The sequence below is a fragment of the Dermacentor variabilis genome, chromosome 4 (assembly GCF_050947875.1).
Source record: "Dermacentor variabilis isolate Ectoservices chromosome 4, ASM5094787v1, whole genome shotgun sequence".
Taxonomy (NCBI): domain Eukaryota; kingdom Metazoa; phylum Arthropoda; class Arachnida; order Ixodida; family Ixodidae; genus Dermacentor; species Dermacentor variabilis.
In genome coordinates this window covers 129,741,262-129,758,601 of record NC_134571.1, presented here as the reverse complement: position 1 = coordinate 129,758,601, position 17,340 = coordinate 129,741,262, and the positions used below count along the sequence as shown (strand labels likewise).

Genomic DNA, 17,340 nt, shown 5'->3' with positions numbered 1-17,340 from the left:
CTATCCCATTCACATAGGTTGTGAAGTCGTTGAGGAAATGCAGAATATAAAACTCTGAACTGTACAAAGGACATGTTGTGGTTTATACGTAGCAATAAAAAGCTGTTTGTGATTGATAATGATAGGCATTATAAATAAATTTACATGTGGTGAGGCAATCTTGTGATGACAATGGTGGCGACGCTACGTGACTGTAGGCTGTTGCTAATGCTACGAAAGTGGTTCTCACTTCGTATTAGATTGCAATGTGCAGGCAATTTACAGTGCACATTAAGATCGGATAATTGTAGTAATCACTCATTGCGAGCTGCCGTTTTCACTTTGAACTTTGCTGAAGCTAGGCCTGAATCGGCATTTTCAGCGGGAGATAGCTTAACCGCATTCACAGTCTCCTCAATGTTAGACCCTGTAGCCATTGGTGTCATGATGAGGGTAACCACTGAGGTCGTCACAGAGGTAAGGCATCAGCGTGCTGACCAGTCACGTTTTAATTATATGACAAAGGCAAACTTCAGGATAAGAACAACAAGTGTTTTTCCCAACAGAAACATATGGCTGAGGGCTGGAACTTTCGGTCGAGGTCAAATTAGTAACTGCATACGCATACACCTCTGCAAACGTCAAATGTGGTCTCACCAATGACAATGGAGTTGACCTTGCCCTTGACCTGGATGACAGAGTTGACACACTTGTATATGCACACCGACTGGTTCATCAGGGTCTGGTCCAACACAATGTTCTGGTTGTTCACTTGGTACTCCTGCAAACAGCAGAAACAAGCAGATATGTGTCAGGTACTAACAGAGGTGAAAAATACTCCCAATTAACAGGGATTAAAAATTTTTGACAAGCAAGCAAACATCACAATGTTTCCACAAGTGTGAACAATCTGCCCATTAATGTGGCAACATCAGCATTTAAATTAAGCCTGAAATTCCTCACTCACTTGTCTGATTGTTCTCTTGCTCTTTAACAACAGAAAAGGTGCTACCCAGCACCATTTGGGGTTTTGCAAAGCGCTGCCCGATGGACCAATGTGTCGGTCAAAGGTGAGCAATTGTGTGCGTGATGCAAGTGTGTGTGCGTGAAGACAGCAGCAAGACAACAGTGATTGCTTGACAACTCATTTTTCTTGCACTTCGGTGAAGGAACATTACAACCTGTTCCGTTACAACTTGGTCCATGCCTAAAGGTGGTAGAATGTCACAGTGTCTATGTAGCGCCAGCTGCCAAGAGAAAAAGACTGGGGAATATACAGGCCAATCCTGAAGGCAGTGCAGTCAAACACAGCTTCTCAAAGCACTGGCTGCCACTATGGAAGAATGGGAATAACTGGCATGCTCTCGCGTTTATAACCAATTTGTCACTATGAGATGTGACGCACACAAGAGACAGTGGCAAAAATGACTTTACTTATGTGGCCTGACTAAAATGGCCTCGTGCGCACATGCTCCTGCGCATTATGTGACGTGATGCAGGTGCCAATCATTACAAAGAGTTAAGCGACGCTGGCACAAGAGAAGAATGTGTGCAATTGTGGCCTAATGGTTAGAGCTAACAGGCATTGGGCTGTTGCGTGGGGAGTTTTGCTGGGAATTGAAAAATTTTCCTCCAGGGCACTTTTAAGTGAAACAGCGTTAGTACTCACCACACACCACTTCTTTCCTTCCAGCTCCAGCTTGGGAGGCTTAGTGATCTCCTGGGAAGGCTTAGAGCCAAATCGCGAGGGCGGTTGTCCCGGCGCAGACTTGGGGGCCACGGGTGCCTGTGCCCGCAACGCGGGGTTCTTGTGAGTCATCTGATCGCTGCTCACTTTCTTCAACCCTGCAATAACCACAACATGCACGTGATGCACTTCACGCTACAGCAAGACAAGACAGTGCAGCAAGAGTTCCACGAGAACATTCAGTGAAGAAACGGCCCGTACAACATTAGCTTAGCCCAGCTAAGCTTCAAGCTTCTAGGGGACTAAGCTTTGCAAGGGTATTCATTTCCGGTATGCACACATACGTAAGCACAGAGGAATGCAACAGTGAAGTGCACTTGCCTATGTTTCCCAACAATGGACCCTGCTAGCCTCTCGCAGCATTTATAAAGTCATCCACTTACACGTAATGGCAACATTCTCAATCAGAAAACAGTAGTCCCAGCCTGGAACACAGTGTTCACATGATATGTACAAAACAAATATAGTTAATTATCGAATATAATGAAGTAAATATGGAAATTTCGTTGCTGATATCAGCATGTAATAGATATGCTAGTGTGAAGCAGAAGCATGCACCGATGTTCACAAACACAGGTGGCACAAACAATGCAGAAGATTCAGGTGAACAACAAACATGGCACCATAAGCCACTAGCAGTAACCACACAACTTCATCCTCTATCTCTTGCTAGCCCCTGGCCTTATAATGAATATTGGATATAACAAAGGTACTTGTTTGTCTGATTTGACTGTTACAACAAGGTCTCACTGCATATGGTTGAGCACAGCCACATTTAAACGTACTGTGATGAACAGAAAAGTTTGCAGTGTGTCGTATAGTAGTATGGTGGCAAACGATATACAAAAGGTGTGGACACAAAAGCATGAATAGAAGCAAGAGATGCAAATCACATCTGAAGGTGAGGTGAAGTACAATGCAGTCTATCTGTAATGCTGTCAAATCCTATCACTTTAACTATGTGTTTGAACATCTGGACAGATCTACCCTTCCAATATACAACGTAGTAGGCAAAGCCCATCATCCCCTCCACTCGTAGCACTACACCTGGAAATGCAACTGAGCGTTAATGCTTTTTCTGTGCAGTGATCACAAGGGGAAAAAAAGGAATCGTAGTGCAGAGTACAACTGACCTCCTCTCCCAATGAAAAGTCTGCTGTGCCATGTTAGCACCTTGCATAGTTAGTGCCACGAGCACTGTTTTAGGAAAGGCATTACAATGCGGAACAGGAAGCTTTAAGGGGAACTGCAACAAAATTTTGGACCATGTAAAAAGCCTAGTTTAAGATAACGTAGATATTGGGGAGCCTCCATGCAAAATGTGATGTTTGAAATATGACTGGTAGCATGACGAAAAGCTAACGAGAATAGCTGTTCTTGATACTGAAAAAAGCACGGCCACTACACCTGCGAGAAGTGATGCACAATTTAGTGCGAGGCTCTCGGCATGACATTCGAGAAATCTTCAAGGCCAGAAAAGTTTATTGTTGGGCTAGTTGGTTTTCCATAATTGTAGCTGTAGCGCTTGTCTTTGTCCACTTTTCTTGTCTGTGCAGTTTCTATCGCGTTAAGTTACTAATTCAACTCGAAGGCCACGCTGATGCATAGCATAGATTGGTCAGGTGGTACATGTACTACTGCTTTATAACATTTATAACAAATTTAGCCAAAGTGAAATTTTATTGCAGTTGGCCTTTAATGGGCTTCTCTCCATCAGTGTTGCTGATGGATGCTCCTTCCTTGTGTCAGAATGCCCTAAGCTTCGCAATAAATTCTATGCAAGCTTCAAACTCGAGACTTGAGTTCCTCTCGTGAAACAACAAAGCAGCACTCCCAGAGCAATCTCCATAGAAAATTTCATTTTGTAATTATGCGGCTGGGCAAGAAATAGTTGAAACATACATGCTGAGGCCTAGAATTCATTTCTGCGGAGCTTGCAACTTGTGTTCAAAGAAGACAAACCATCATTTCAATTATACTAAATAGCAACAGCCTATCGTCATTCGCAGCTGAAGGAGCCATCACCAAGTTAGTGTTGTACAAGTGGTATTGTTACAATTGCCATGCACTGTGCATGCTTTCCAAAGAATTGGGGAGAAGCAAGGAAAAGGTGAACGCTGTGCATGAAGGGTAAATGGTGTGGCGTACTTCTTGGTGTTCTTTTACATGCTACAGGACTACTTTGAGGCAACTTTTTTTTTTTTTTTGTGTTCACTCGGAATGTGAACGATGCTGGGGAATGTGTTGCTTAGAAACACAACTTGCAACCCCAGCTGCCAGACAATGTGCACAATGCAAGATCAGGTCAGCTGGTATTACATTCTCACTTCTTGGAACACTGAAGGTGTGGGACACAAAAAGTTTGAGACACAAGTGTTGCCTTTGTAGCAGCAGCAGCCTGGTAATATAGCTGTGAAAGTTTTCTCATCTGCTCCCATGGCTGCCACAATGTGACCCATTCGCAGGCACAGCTGTCAAATAATTCCAGCAGGCACAGCATCTGGCTGACCTCTACTGATGTCTTCTCCCTTGTTGAGGTCCCTGAAGAGGGCAGCTCGGGGGTCTTCAGCGGGAATCTGGTTGTTCATGAAATCGGCTGGTGGTGGCGGCGGCGGAGGCGGGGGACCTCCCGCACCAGCAGCTGGTGCTCCACCGGTACCAGCCATTGCCATGGCATCGCCACCCTGCAGCGCACATTCCAGGGAACGGTCATGCTTTTTCGTTTGTAATGTATGCACTGCCTCCACCTTCAAGCAACAAACTGTATTTAGACACTTTAAAAGTTTAAGTGATGCATCTGTTATCTTGAGAATAGTGTTTGCCTGAGCTCATTGGATGCACGTAGAAAGAAAGGTTCCCAGCAGACAACACACCGCTACAGTGTCGTCATCCCTTCTGTCTTTCTCAGTGCTTTCTGCTGGAAACCTTTCTTGCCATCTGTTATCTGATTATACAGCGAAGGGATTAGTTTCCAGCCAAGAGAGTACACAGGATGGATTCGAGCTCGAACCTTACTGCAGAAGCTCAGTTTCAAAAAGTACAACCTAACAATAGCGAAGTTTATGCTATAGGACAGGTTATGGCTTCCATCCATTCTCCTTTCTTTTTTGTTATATGTACCATGTGGAATGAGACAGTGCCTCTGCCTCACTACCCAGTGTCAGTGGTGGGCCAACTAGTGTTTCCTGAACCTCCGCGTTTATTATACTGAGATTTGTTCACTGTGAATGTAACAGCCCAACAACAGAAGATATTGACCACCCTAAAGCACATACTGCAGAGCACTGTAGAAACAGCTTTACTATACCAAGTTATTTCCCAATGTCCTTTGAAGGGGACTGCAACAAAATTATGGATCATGTAAAAAGCTTAGTTTCAGATAGTGTAAATATAGACCAGCCTCTATGCGAAATTTCACACGTGAAACATGACTGGATGCATCCTGAAAAACTTGTAAAAAAACTTGTACTGAAACTGAAAAAAAAAATGACATCATTGCCGCTCGAAGGAAGTGATGCATGACCTAGAAAGCTTAGAACCAGCACAGGTCCCTGGCATGGCCTCCGAGATTAAGTGGCACCCAAGGCTGCCCGCAGATGATGAAAAATCTTGGAGGCAACGTACTGGGATTTAAGTCATATCCGCTAACCACCATAGGCACACGCATCACCTGCATAGGTTCTATTTAAAGGCTGCTAATAACACAATTGGACAATTACCAGCCCTTTAGTTTTGAAGAGATTGCTTCAGTGGTATTTCGCTACTCATATATAACCAAATTACCCAAAGTGCAATTTCGCTGCAGTTGGCCTTTAACTGTACTGCACAACTAAGGAGACAAAGGAATTCGGCGACCATTACCTTGGGATTCCACACAAGTCCAGTCAGGTGATGCTCCTTCACAAAGGCTTGGAGTTCTGTCAGCACAGTGAGCCATGAGCGAGCCCAGTCCACGTGAGTCTTGTCCCTGCAAATGAGGAAGCAACCTGTCACTACTGGCTTTATGTAACTGCCAATCAAGGATTACTTCAAGGTGGCACCTAGGTGAATTCGCATGTTGAGCATGTAAGGCAGACAACAACAAGACAAAACTTTTCCAGCTTCAAAGCAGCTACCGGAAGAATTGTAGAGGCCAATTCGAAAGAAAGCCTAAACAGCCCCACTAAGCAGTGACAACTGGGCTGACAGCAACGACAATGATGACAACAATAATGGCATGACAATGACAGCGTGAAGGCCCACGTAATGCACTCCCAGCATTGAATCATGGTTGGAGCTCCCCGGATACTACTACTTACAAGGGGACATGATGATGATGAACACAGGAGGACAATACCGCCCACAGACAATGAAATTTGGATGAAGAACCTTTAACAGTTTTGTTGCTACAAAATTTCCTACAAGTGATGTGCAACAACAACTCTAATTCAATAATAAATTTCTCAGATGTACCTAGGAACAGCACTCTGTTACGTAGATTAGCAGAAAGTTGCAAACGTTCAACGTTTTACCAGCCCAGTTTGTCACATGCAAGTATGACAAAGAAAATCAGTTAAAAGGATAACTTGGAGTTATATTGGGTAAAAATTTTCCTTCCAAAGGTAAGCAAGAGACAGAAGCATCACATACTATAGCAAAGCTATTAATGAAGAATGCCACTGAGATAAAACCATGCCACCTACCCTCATCACAAGCTATGTCTGAAAACAAACTTTGCAGGGCAGTGTTCATTGGCAGATAGTCTAGGGAAATGAGGGAAGAACAAAGAGCTAAACATAATCATACCATGCAAGTCAATAAAGACAAATATTCATACATCTAGACATTTTATTCAAATGAAAAAAAAATTAATGTTTTGATCATTAGAGTTCTCAACACGAATAGCTTCCACATCTACTCCTCTGTACACAGTGTCCTGAACTTTCTGCAATAGATTAAAAAACTCACTTTTCCTTGTAGTCCACTAGAACCCTGTTGGTGTAGAACTGGCAGGCATCGCTCATTTCCTTGATGAACGGAGCCGGGGCAGGCGCCTGTTAGCAATGACAGGCAGGGGGACCTTAGCACACATTGTTCCCAAACGCATTTAGAATTGACACATCCTCACATCGTGCGGCTTGCAAAGACAAGAACAACTTACGACTGTCACCCATCCAAGGGCTGGAATGGATTCGCTGATCGCCGACAGGTGGTTGAAGAGCTTGCTGGTACGGTTCTTCTGCCTGAAATCCTGCAACACAGATTCGAGGCAAAGATAAACAAGTGCTAGGCCAGAGAAGCGAAGTGTGCTGCCATACAACTGACTATCACAGTGCGGCGTAGTATAATAGAGAAGGTGGAACTAAACAATCCCTCTCTTTTTGGCGCCTAAATAAAGAATTTCAGCCTTTATATGGCCTTACAACAGTACTTCACTTTTCCGCGGCAGTATCAAGAGGACAATGAACAACACACTCCGCACATTTTTGTCTGTGTGTGAGAATGAGTAACTGAGAAGCCCCACGCACGCATGCTGAAAAATCTACAGTTAAAAAAATTGAATTGTTGGGTTTAATCTCTTGGAAAGTGCAGAGTGGGTTACGATGGATGCCTTAATTAGCAAAGAGCTCTAGGGCTATTTCAGCCACCTGGGATTCTTTAGCATATGCCTAAATCTAAGTACACCAGCATTTTTGCACTTCAGAGTGATGTGGCCACCATAGAAGGGAGTCAAACCTGTGACCTTTTGCTCAGCAGTAGAAGGTCATAGCCACTGAGGCACCACAGCCAGTAAATTTCCAGTTCCGGATGCGAACAGTAAGTAATGCTACATGCAGTGCAAGAACAGCCTTTGACAACTCTGGTGTTATCTTATCTGCACTGCCATGCACTGTGACGAACATGGCCCTCTCCTTATCTTGACAGCAAAGACACCTGAGTAACCTTTCTTCATCTTTTTTTTTTTTTTTTTGGTTTCCCCAGTGTAGTTTCGACTCTGCCCTTTGGGTCAAGGCCAAACTTTTCTTTTTTTGAGCTCTCATGCTTGCATGCTAAGCAACAAGAGCTATAATTGGCCCCAAATATGCCATACATTTCAAGCTGCAAGGCTAAGAAAGGCAAACTGATTTCCATAGACAAAGGAAAATAATTTGTGTTCTGTAAGGCTTATGAAACTATAAAGTGTCCTAGCCAGTTTTCGTAGCCTTTACAGCACACTTTAAAGGTACTACAACCAACCAGCACATTTCCATCAGTCTTGGCTGGCTTAGAAGAGCCTGTGATGTTGGTAACTTGCTTCAGGACGCTAGAGAACACTTTCACATACACGCACGCACACACACAAACAAACAAACAAAGGAAGGACACTCACTTTTCACACACACACTCTTGTGTGAAAAAGAGAGGGGGCATCCTTTCTTGGGGTGTTTGTGTGTGCGAGTGCATCTGTGAATATGAGTATGTTGTCCTGCACTCTGAAGCAAGTTACCAAGATGGATTGCCAACCAGCCAACCTACGAGTTCTTCTAAGCTCTTGCGTGATGTTTTCGTTCTCTTAGGTTTGGCGATCACAAAAAAAGAGGGTACCTGAATTGCCTGGATCTGCTCGGATGTTGGCTGCAGAAGTGTCATAAGGCCATGCTGGGTGCCGGAAAAACAAAGCAAAAGAATGTATTGTAGCAGAACCTTACGATGCGGAATGCAGATGAACTGCGCAACAGCTAAGGATTTATTTTACCTTGTCGGGCTGTCGAGACTTGGCCGCGACACCAAGGAACTGTCGCTGCGTCAGGAGAACTTTCTCCACCATGCTTGCCTGTTGATTAGGCGGGGTAAAATTAACATACATCAGATGTACATAGATCTATAGCAAATACTGTCATATGTCGATGTACCTGCGGCTTTCCTGGTACTTATTAGAAATGCCTCACTTTTGGCTGCACTGAAGGCAACAGACTCGCAAGTACAAGACAAATGTGCATAGCATGCACTTCACCAATTTATGAAATTGCAATGAAAATGCAATATAAACATTGAAATAGTCAAAGCTGTTCTAAAATGTTGTTTGACCACTTCCAAGCAGCTAGTACTGCAATGTTGTCGGTGATACAATAGATATACTATTGCTGATAACTTAATATAGCGTACATTACAGAAAAATGCAACCAATTACAATCACACTTGCCTTGCTCAAAACTAGCGTGTTTCATTTCTCAATTGCAATCTCAAAGTAAATGAGACAAGAAATGCACGAAGTACCCCAAGAACGCATTAAAACACCAGCTGCAATGCTGGAGACTTTCCTGACATATGCACCAACCCCACTCTAAGCAATCTACATTTCATGATGATGAAAGATCGGAATGCTGTTCACAGAGTTCTAACTGTTCCCTGTGCAGCATTTAAAAAAGTCTTTTTTGTTTTAGTGGCAACCCACTCGAGCTGAAAGCCGTAGATGCAAACACACGTAAAGCTTCTTCGCTCCTTAACTAAGATCTGCTCTGTCATGAAAAACATTCTCACCAGCAGCAATTTCTGGTCCCAGGCTTTGATGGTGGAAGTAGCATTGCTGTCTATGAATAAAAACTAGTACTTCACTAAACTAAAACTAGTACAATAAAACTAGCCTTTTGTTAGTGAAGACAGTGGCTAAAATACCATCAAATTCCTTCCTCAGCAAAAAATAGATTGTGAAATGCAATGAATTATAATTATGCCTCTATTGCAAGTAATTTAATCCCACAATGGCTTGTCCTGCTCTAACAACCACTACTCTTCATTCACACTTCACTCTTCCCAGCACTGCACACCCCATTGTGCCCTAGCATCGTATCCTAGCACTCCTAACCATAAGCGTGTGTAAGATGTGCAACATTCTTCCAGTTACAAAAGAATGCACAAACCAAAGTGCAAGAGTGCAAATTCAGTGGCCATGTCATGCTGAATACACTGGTACTCATCAGATCACCAAACCTAAGCACAATAAAATGAAAATTTGAGCAAACTTGTGATCCACTGTAGCCAGCTATCCTGCAGACTGACAGTTGGACTGAAAGGCAGACATATATGAAGAACTTCTTCCATCAAATTATTCATTATGAACCAGTGTAAAAAGACCATTTCGTCCCGAGCTTTGCCCTTTCAATCTTGAGTCTACTCCAACACTAGCTGGCCAAGAAAGCTAAACAGGTTTGGCATCAATTCCTGTGGGAGATATGGCCTGGACTAGCTGAGTGCTGATGCCTCTTCTGTGGCGGAGGACTCCAGAGGTCCACCCTGAGTGACAGTTACAGTGCCCATACAAGAGATTATCCTTACCCTTCTTAGCAACTACTCCTCATAACCCAGAAAAAAAATGGATATGTGCAATAATATGTGCACGACACCTTGGCTGGGATAATGTAAGAATTCTATTCCAGCATTTTTTTTCGCTTCATCAGTGGTCTACAGCAGAGCTTGATCTATGTTATCACCAGCATTGGCTGGTCACGAGTGGCGGATGACAAGAAAGAAATGGAACTGAGTGAAAAGAATTCTTACAATATACCTGCTACCTAGCAGAAAGTGTCCATGGGTTAGCACTTCCTCAACAACATTGCAGTGGCAACGCTACACACACAAATCCACACGCACACACACACACACACACACACACACACACACACACACACACACACACACACACACACACACACACACACACACACACACACACACACGTGGCTAATTTCTACCAATATCATTGGCAAGCAGCTGAGCAGATGTGGATGCAGTGATGGGTACCCACGTGAGCCTGGACATCTCCTCCAATGGTGCGGCTGAGGGTCATGTAGGCCTGCACAGGCCCTTTAAGTAGCGCCTCAAAGCCCTGCACCGAGGCCGACACCAGCTCCACTGAGGTGCCACGCTGCAGAAGGCGTGCTGCGGGAGAGCCCCCGCCTCCTCCAAAGGCCTGACCCTCACAGCGCTCCAGCCGGAAGGCCACCTGCTCCAGGCGGTCCACCAGCGCAGCCAACTCCGGGACTGACATGGTTGTCACACTGCCTGCAAGGTTCAAGAGGCATGACTCACTTGTTCCTCAAAGTTGGACAGGTTGGTTGCTCATCATAGTAGGAGAAAAATCGACATGCACAAGGATTATGTAGCGGAGGACACACCAGCAGTGCCAAATCACCATCAAAATCTTTAAAGACAAACACAACTTGCACAACAAATCAATGTGCAAATAACTAATTGACAAGAATTTTGTTTTTTGTTAATTATAATTATCCCCTTCAGGGTATACAACACAACTGCAGAAAATAAGCTACCCATTACTCAAAGGTTCAAGGCAATGGCTTTGGCAGATAAGAGTAAGTTTCAAGTACTGAAGCAAAATTTCTCAACAGAGTTCAGTGAAGACTCTGGAAGCTAAATATATTGAGAATTGTCTGTCTGGCTCACTCTATTAAACATCTGCATTTTTCTGTATCTTTACTTACATTCTATGTTCACCAGAATTAATGCCACCTTCCCTGCCCTTTCCTGCCTTACCTCCACCGCTGGTACAGTACTGACCATTCATGCAACCCGAACTTAGCACTGTCCTGTGGATAGTCATCATAATAAATATTTTTGGGCTCTGTTTTTTTACTTAATCACATGTAGGATTCTCCAGCCACTTGTAGCGGTGTCAACAGCGATACCTCAAATTATAAAGGGCTGACAGTGATTGAAGCTGTTAGGGAGTTGCAACACGAGCAGTTTGTCAAATGACAAACTTAAAAAAAACTAACAAAACACTGATGACAACAGGATTCAATCCATAGCCGCAGACATCCTGGCCGATGCCAATGTACTAACAAACCATGACGCCAAAGCAACCCTTAAGTAAACAATATGATGAGACTGGAAGCTGTGCCTTGTCAAGCATAACAATGGTTATAACAAACAATCTGTTTGCAAGAAATAACTGATGGCATTTTCAGCTGGTCATATCGAAAAAATATTTCTAGGCAACAAAGAAGCAAGACAAAATTAGTGAAATTCTCAAGGCGCAAAGTGAGATGGTGTAAAAACATCAGAATGTGCTGCTAAGAGTTGGAGATGCGAATGAGCGAAACTGCCAAGGACTTTGACAATGCCCCTAGCATGATGCTAGTGCATGTGCGACAATCTGGTGCAAGCAATGCACAGACTGGCAGCATGCACCTGAGTACTCACTGCAACTGATATTGCCCCAACACTGCAATTCTTGCTGCACAAAAGATTGTGGTACTGCAGCTTTAGACAAAAGTGATTTTTCTTTTTTCTGGCTTGGCACCCTTAGCACTTTCTTGTTCCTAATTAAACATTAGTTTTACATGCATTCCCAACTTTGTGGGCCTGTTTACTAGGTAAACTTGTAGGTGGCCCGTGGCAGCCCAATATCACTTGGACGCATACTTCTCCTTGAAAGAGGGATGAAAAGCATGAAAGCTATCAGCGTGATTGGTTAGAGGAATGAAGCTCTAGTCATGATGACCAGCTTTGTCCATGTTTTTCTGAATAGCGTTCAAGAACTTCGACCATACAAGAATATTTAGGGTATTGAGCACGTTCTTGTTTATGACAGTGCTTCTGCGCAAAATGTTCGGCTTGTTCCCTACTGCATTCGTTTTAATTTTCATGTAATGAACTCCGCCTGATCATTCTAATGACAGAGTGTAAATCTTTAAAAGGTCATTCTTCTGCATTTTCTTCGCTTACATTTAGGAAGCCTGGACACAGGGTTGCTTCAAACTTTCTGGTAGTTCAAGGATTTTTTGAGAAGTTTGGAACCCCTGCCCTGATCAAGAAGCCAAAACTAAATGATCTGGGTGCCACACCCAACAACACTCATTTCCTGCTCCAAGGTATGCTCGTGGGGGAAAAAAACAAAAAGGACAGAAGGAGAGAGAGACGCAATCTATACAAGTATTTTGGACCAAACTTGTAAGCAGTTTCATGTGGTGACAGATGGGGTCAGCTGTTGCTAAGGCAACTAACGCACTACAGTTTTTTATCGAGTATCACAAAATATATTTCGAGCCGAATGTACATAGTCTGGGGTTGCCGGTTACGAGAACCCAAACGCACTACATAGCTCTGACAGCTATAGCAATCTGCGAAAAATGGCTAATTATTACAAGAACGAAGCAGTGAGATCTCCGGCTAATTAAAAAGCTTGATCAGATATGCCAGCACGACAAAGTTGAAACGCAGTGAGTGCAACACAGCTGCAAGGTAAAACGCGCTTTGTGCCCGTACACAAACAGCTGTATCCGCCCCCACAACGTCGATGTCCGTGCCGAAAGAAGGGCGAGCTTTGAGCAAAAGCAAAACTCAAGATCCGTCATCGCCACCTGCTGCTCGACTTGGCCCTCCACAATGCGCACAGGCTCCGTTCCAAGGGACAGGGCAAAACAATAAAATAAACTCGCACCCAGCAGTAAAATCTCGATGGCCTGCTCAGCCCCAAACAACGCGCAGTTGGGGGTGAAAAAAAGGAAAATAAGAACGCGGGGGCGGGGTCTGTGTCTTCCAGACAGCGCCCAGCGCGCAGCAGCATCCAAGTTCAGGTGCAAAGGGTGGGAGCAAGTGCCAGTCCAAAATAGACACGACACGCAACAGACAGCGAAGATCGTAAGAAGAGAAAGAAACACTTCTAACGATGCGCATTATTTAAACTAGTTCATGCTCCAGGAAGGCGGAGGCAACCGCAACGCCCGAGTGATCACCCAGCCGCATCGATAGGCGTTGCAGAGTAGGATCCGAAAATTGCTGGAAATTGGTCCGGCGACGAGAAGGAAAAAAAAAAATGTGGCTAACAACGCGTCGCCACCCACACCTAAGAAAAATACGCTGTGACTCAACCGGCTTCGCAATCAAACGTGCCGTGCCGTCCGTCAGAGACCGGCCTAACGACTGCAGGCGGGAAAGCCGGCCCGGAGGGAGCAGACGACATTTCGGCGCGCCTGTCAGCGTGAAATACGAAAAAAAGCTACGGTTCGTCTAAACGATCGCGAAGCGCCGCCGAGAGCGTTGCCGACGTTCGAAAACGCTTACCGAGGTGATCGCGAGCCACTCGAAGTCCCGCGAGCCGAGTGAGCACAGTGTTGAGACGGTCTTCAGACATCTATCCAAACAAAGTCTGGCGGCGGCGGCGGCAGGGCGGGACGCTCTGTGGAGGTACGACCAACACCGGCGGCAGCACGGCGAGCGGAACGTTCGGAACGAGGCAGCAGCAGCAGCAGCGCTCGCAGCGAAACGACCAGCGGGCAGGCAGACCTGTTTCCACTCGTCAAGGGCGCGAGCGATCCCTTCGCCGTAAAGCGGGGACGTTCGCTTCGCAGCAGGGTCGTGGACGCCGGGAGGAACGTTCACAAAACCACGGCGAAGAGATGCTTCGCTGGTGCTGCCGCTGCGAGCCAAACGTCGGGTCCCCCAAGCAGCCAGCGATCCGCTACCTCGGGGAGCGCGCGCACACGATGCTTGGCATGAGGGGGGAGGGGGGACATCCTTCCCGAAATACACACAAGCAGAGCTTCCGCCGCCGCGACGCTCCCAGCGCCGCCCGTTGCTGCGGCTGCTGATGCACGCGCGCAAAAGACGACGAAACCGGTATATCAAAAAACAAAACGCGGGAGAGGAGGACGCGTGTCGCCGCGCGAGTTCTTTTGCTCTTCCAACGGCATCGTAGAGTTGCTCACCCCGACGAAGCTTCTCCAACTTTTTTTCAAGACCTAAAACCCGGTTTTCTTACTGGGGCCAGTGTTATTCGTTTTGCTCGCGGCTTCCCAATAATCGGGCACGTCTGCTAAAACCGGGACGGTTCGGCGCGCGCTTTAACGAATACACGGGCGACCTCGTAGACTGAGCTGGTGCGCTTTGCCCCAGCGGCCGCCCCCTCTCATGCCTCCAGCTGTGAGCGCTATTCTGGGGCGTCAAGCGAGCCTCCTACCCACGAATGACGAATGTTTGCAAGCGTGGTGCACCGCAACAGACCGCCAAGAACAGAACACTTACGTAAAATGACGTAATAGCCCATTTTCACGCGCTCTTGCCTTGCCTGGCCGTTATTGCCACTTGTGCATGCATCATATATATGAAAAAGAATGTTGAGCTTGTTTTAATTCCTTCTTCAATGCAAGTACTAGTAAAAAGAATTCACAACAACTTCACACTAAACGGTAAACAAAACACGCTTGTTTCAAATGAAAATATCGTTGCGCTCTTCGCGATTGAGAACGTGTGTTTGTCTGCGTTAGCTTGCCTGGTTAACGACGCTTAGTGAATCGTGTGCGTTGTACTGGTTACCGGAAATTACTCACGCAAGCGTCAGTCGTGTAGGCAACCGCTAAATGCGGCGATTGGCCTTGGACGCGAGCGAATGCCGTAAAGACCGTCTGCTACCGAGAGCAACAGGAGTGCTCCCACGCGGTGCAAATGAGAAGCACCGAAACGCGCAAACATTCAGTCGAGAGATCTTCCACCGTGCTCGAGAGTAGAGATGTAAGCGCATGAAAACAAAACGAAAAAAAAAACTTTCCGAAAGGAAAGGTTTCTTTCGTTTCTTTCTTTTTTTTCAACAAGGATAAAATTGAAAAAGAGAAGAACAAAGAAAAAACAGAGCTTCTCCGCAGAATTATTCCGCTGCGATGCGACTCCTTTCGACGTATCTAAACGTTCAGTCAAAAGGAGTTTGGGAGCCTGCGAAGCACCTGGATGCATCTACGTGGTGGCAAGGACTGCTTCAACCAAACTTCGAGCCCCCTCGCCTGTCGCGTACTGCAGATTCCCCCTTCTTCTGCAGCATGTGAAAGAAACTGGTTCCAGTTTGTAAATGTGCACACCAAGCTGCGCAACAGGCTCGCAGGGGATCGCATGCAAGAATTCACGCGTCAAGCGGAAATGAATCGGACACAGATTGATACAAATGTCGATGTTGACGCTTTGATGTGAAATCAGTGCTTTGACGCGAAATCGTGCCTTGATTTTGAACCCGGAAGCTCTGCTGGGTCTTTCGTGATGCAATAACGTAAACATTATATTTTAACGCGACAACGTTAAGGGCCCCGTGTCGCAGAAAATCCGGCGTCTGTGTCCAGCGTCGTCGGACGTCGCTTCGGCAAAAGACATTTCGTACCAAATTCCGTACCACGCATACCGAACCACTCTTCCACCACCAAAGTTGCTCATAACTTGCCTTTCGTTGTTTACAAAGTTGCACGAGGTCGCGGGATCGAATCCCGGCCACGGCGGCCGCATTTCGATGGGGGCGAAATGCGAAAACACCCGCGTACTTAGATTTAGGCGCACGTTAAAGAACCCCAGGTGGTCCAAATTTCCGGAGTCCTCCGCTACGGCGTGCCTCATAATCAGAAAGTGGTTTTGGCACGTAAAACCCCATAATTTAATTTTTAATTTACAAAGTTATTCATCGGAATTTTGAGACCGGTAGCCCACAAGCAAATGTAATGAAAAAGAGAAAACCATCAGTGCATGTATTTTATGTGAGCTGTTCTACACAAACATAACATGAACAATAACAGGAGATCGACCCACGCAAGAGGCCGCGTTTCTACCACAAAGCTTGCCTTCGTACATAGCGTTCGTCGCCAGCGTTTCCCGGTAAATGTTACGGTTACATAAGCTACAGTTGCCGGGAAGCATGAAAAGCAGTCAGGGGTTTTTGAATGATATCGCTTTCCACTCTTAAAGGCGAAGCTTAAGCGTCCTCCACATTTTTTCCTTTCAGGGTTGGAGAAATATATGTGTCAGGTATGGACTCTCCTCTCACGCATTCACGACACGCGCACTGCATGCTAACAGTCTGCCTTCCTCCATTCCACTTCTACGAAAAATGTTTCACACGTGGGCAACAGGAATGGGACTGTATGTGGGTGAGGGTTTAAACGATATAATGGTACAAAAGAACAATCAAGGAGGCGATGATACTCGGGCTGACGTTACTTCGAACGGTGATCTCCGAGAATCGACAACCCCCACAAGGCCCTGGTACGCCATAGCCCTCGGAACCTTTTGTTCGCGCAGGGGGGCAGCACGTCGTCAGCGTCGACCTTTGACCTACGACATCGAAGCCCCATTCCGACTTCCTATACCGAAAGGTCGTAGTGTATCCCGCCTTCCCCGGCCCGCAGGGCCACGTAACTTGAGGTGAAAGACACTTTATCCAAGCGTAATTTGATTTAATTAAATCCTCTCCGGGGGTTCCGCCGACGGCGAAGCAGACATCCTCCATGAGCTCCATCGGCACGGAGGAGACGAAGCCCGCAGAAGCGGCGACAAAAAACGAACGGCACGCAAGAAGGCAGGAAGCCTTCTTGCGGCGCAAGACAAAGCGCAATCTGCCCGGAGTCGCATGTACGCAAGTCGCCGTCCGGCACTACTGCAAGGCCAGCAGACGACCTGACCCCGCGTGAAAAGAAGCCGCCTTTCCTCGTCCTTGCGCATTTGACACGGTTAAGCCAGAGGAGAAAGGAGAACTGGAAAGAAAGATGTCCCGAGCGGAAACACTGCTGCCAGATGTGGCTTTTCATTTGTCTCCCCCATCTCTCTCTCTCTCCCTCTCGTCTGCTCTTCTCAGCCACGGTGGGGGCTTCCGAAACCGGCCACGT

At 46.0% G+C, this 17,340-nt stretch overlaps 1 protein-coding gene across 2 annotated transcripts in view; it reads right to left on the bottom strand.

Annotated features, from left to right (window-relative positions):
* Positions 1-17,340, bottom strand: part of capt (adenylyl cyclase-associated protein 1) — a 39,285-nt gene that overhangs the window by 4,475 nt on the left and 17,470 nt on the right. The window contains exons 1-10 of one of the 2 annotated variants that reach the window (XM_075690331.1): positions 13,769-14,224; positions 10,491-10,747; positions 8,442-8,519; positions 8,291-8,344; positions 6,867-6,956; positions 6,674-6,759; positions 5,588-5,693; positions 4,236-4,410; positions 1,649-1,824; positions 637-760 (exon numbers count right to left, since the gene is read on the bottom strand). In XM_075690331.1, coding sequence (XP_075546446.1) covers positions 637-760; positions 1,649-1,824; positions 4,236-4,410; positions 5,588-5,693; positions 6,674-6,759; positions 6,867-6,956; positions 8,291-8,344; positions 8,442-8,519; positions 10,491-10,747; positions 13,769-13,838 — 1,216 coding nt within the window. In that variant the 5' untranslated portion in view covers positions 13,839-14,224. Of the gene's footprint in view, positions 1-636; positions 761-1,648; positions 1,825-4,235; positions 4,411-5,587; positions 5,694-6,673; positions 6,760-6,866; positions 6,957-8,290; positions 8,345-8,441; positions 8,520-10,490; positions 10,748-13,768; positions 14,225-17,340 lie in introns of those variants that run through there. The other variant, XM_075690332.1, reaches the window with a different exon arrangement.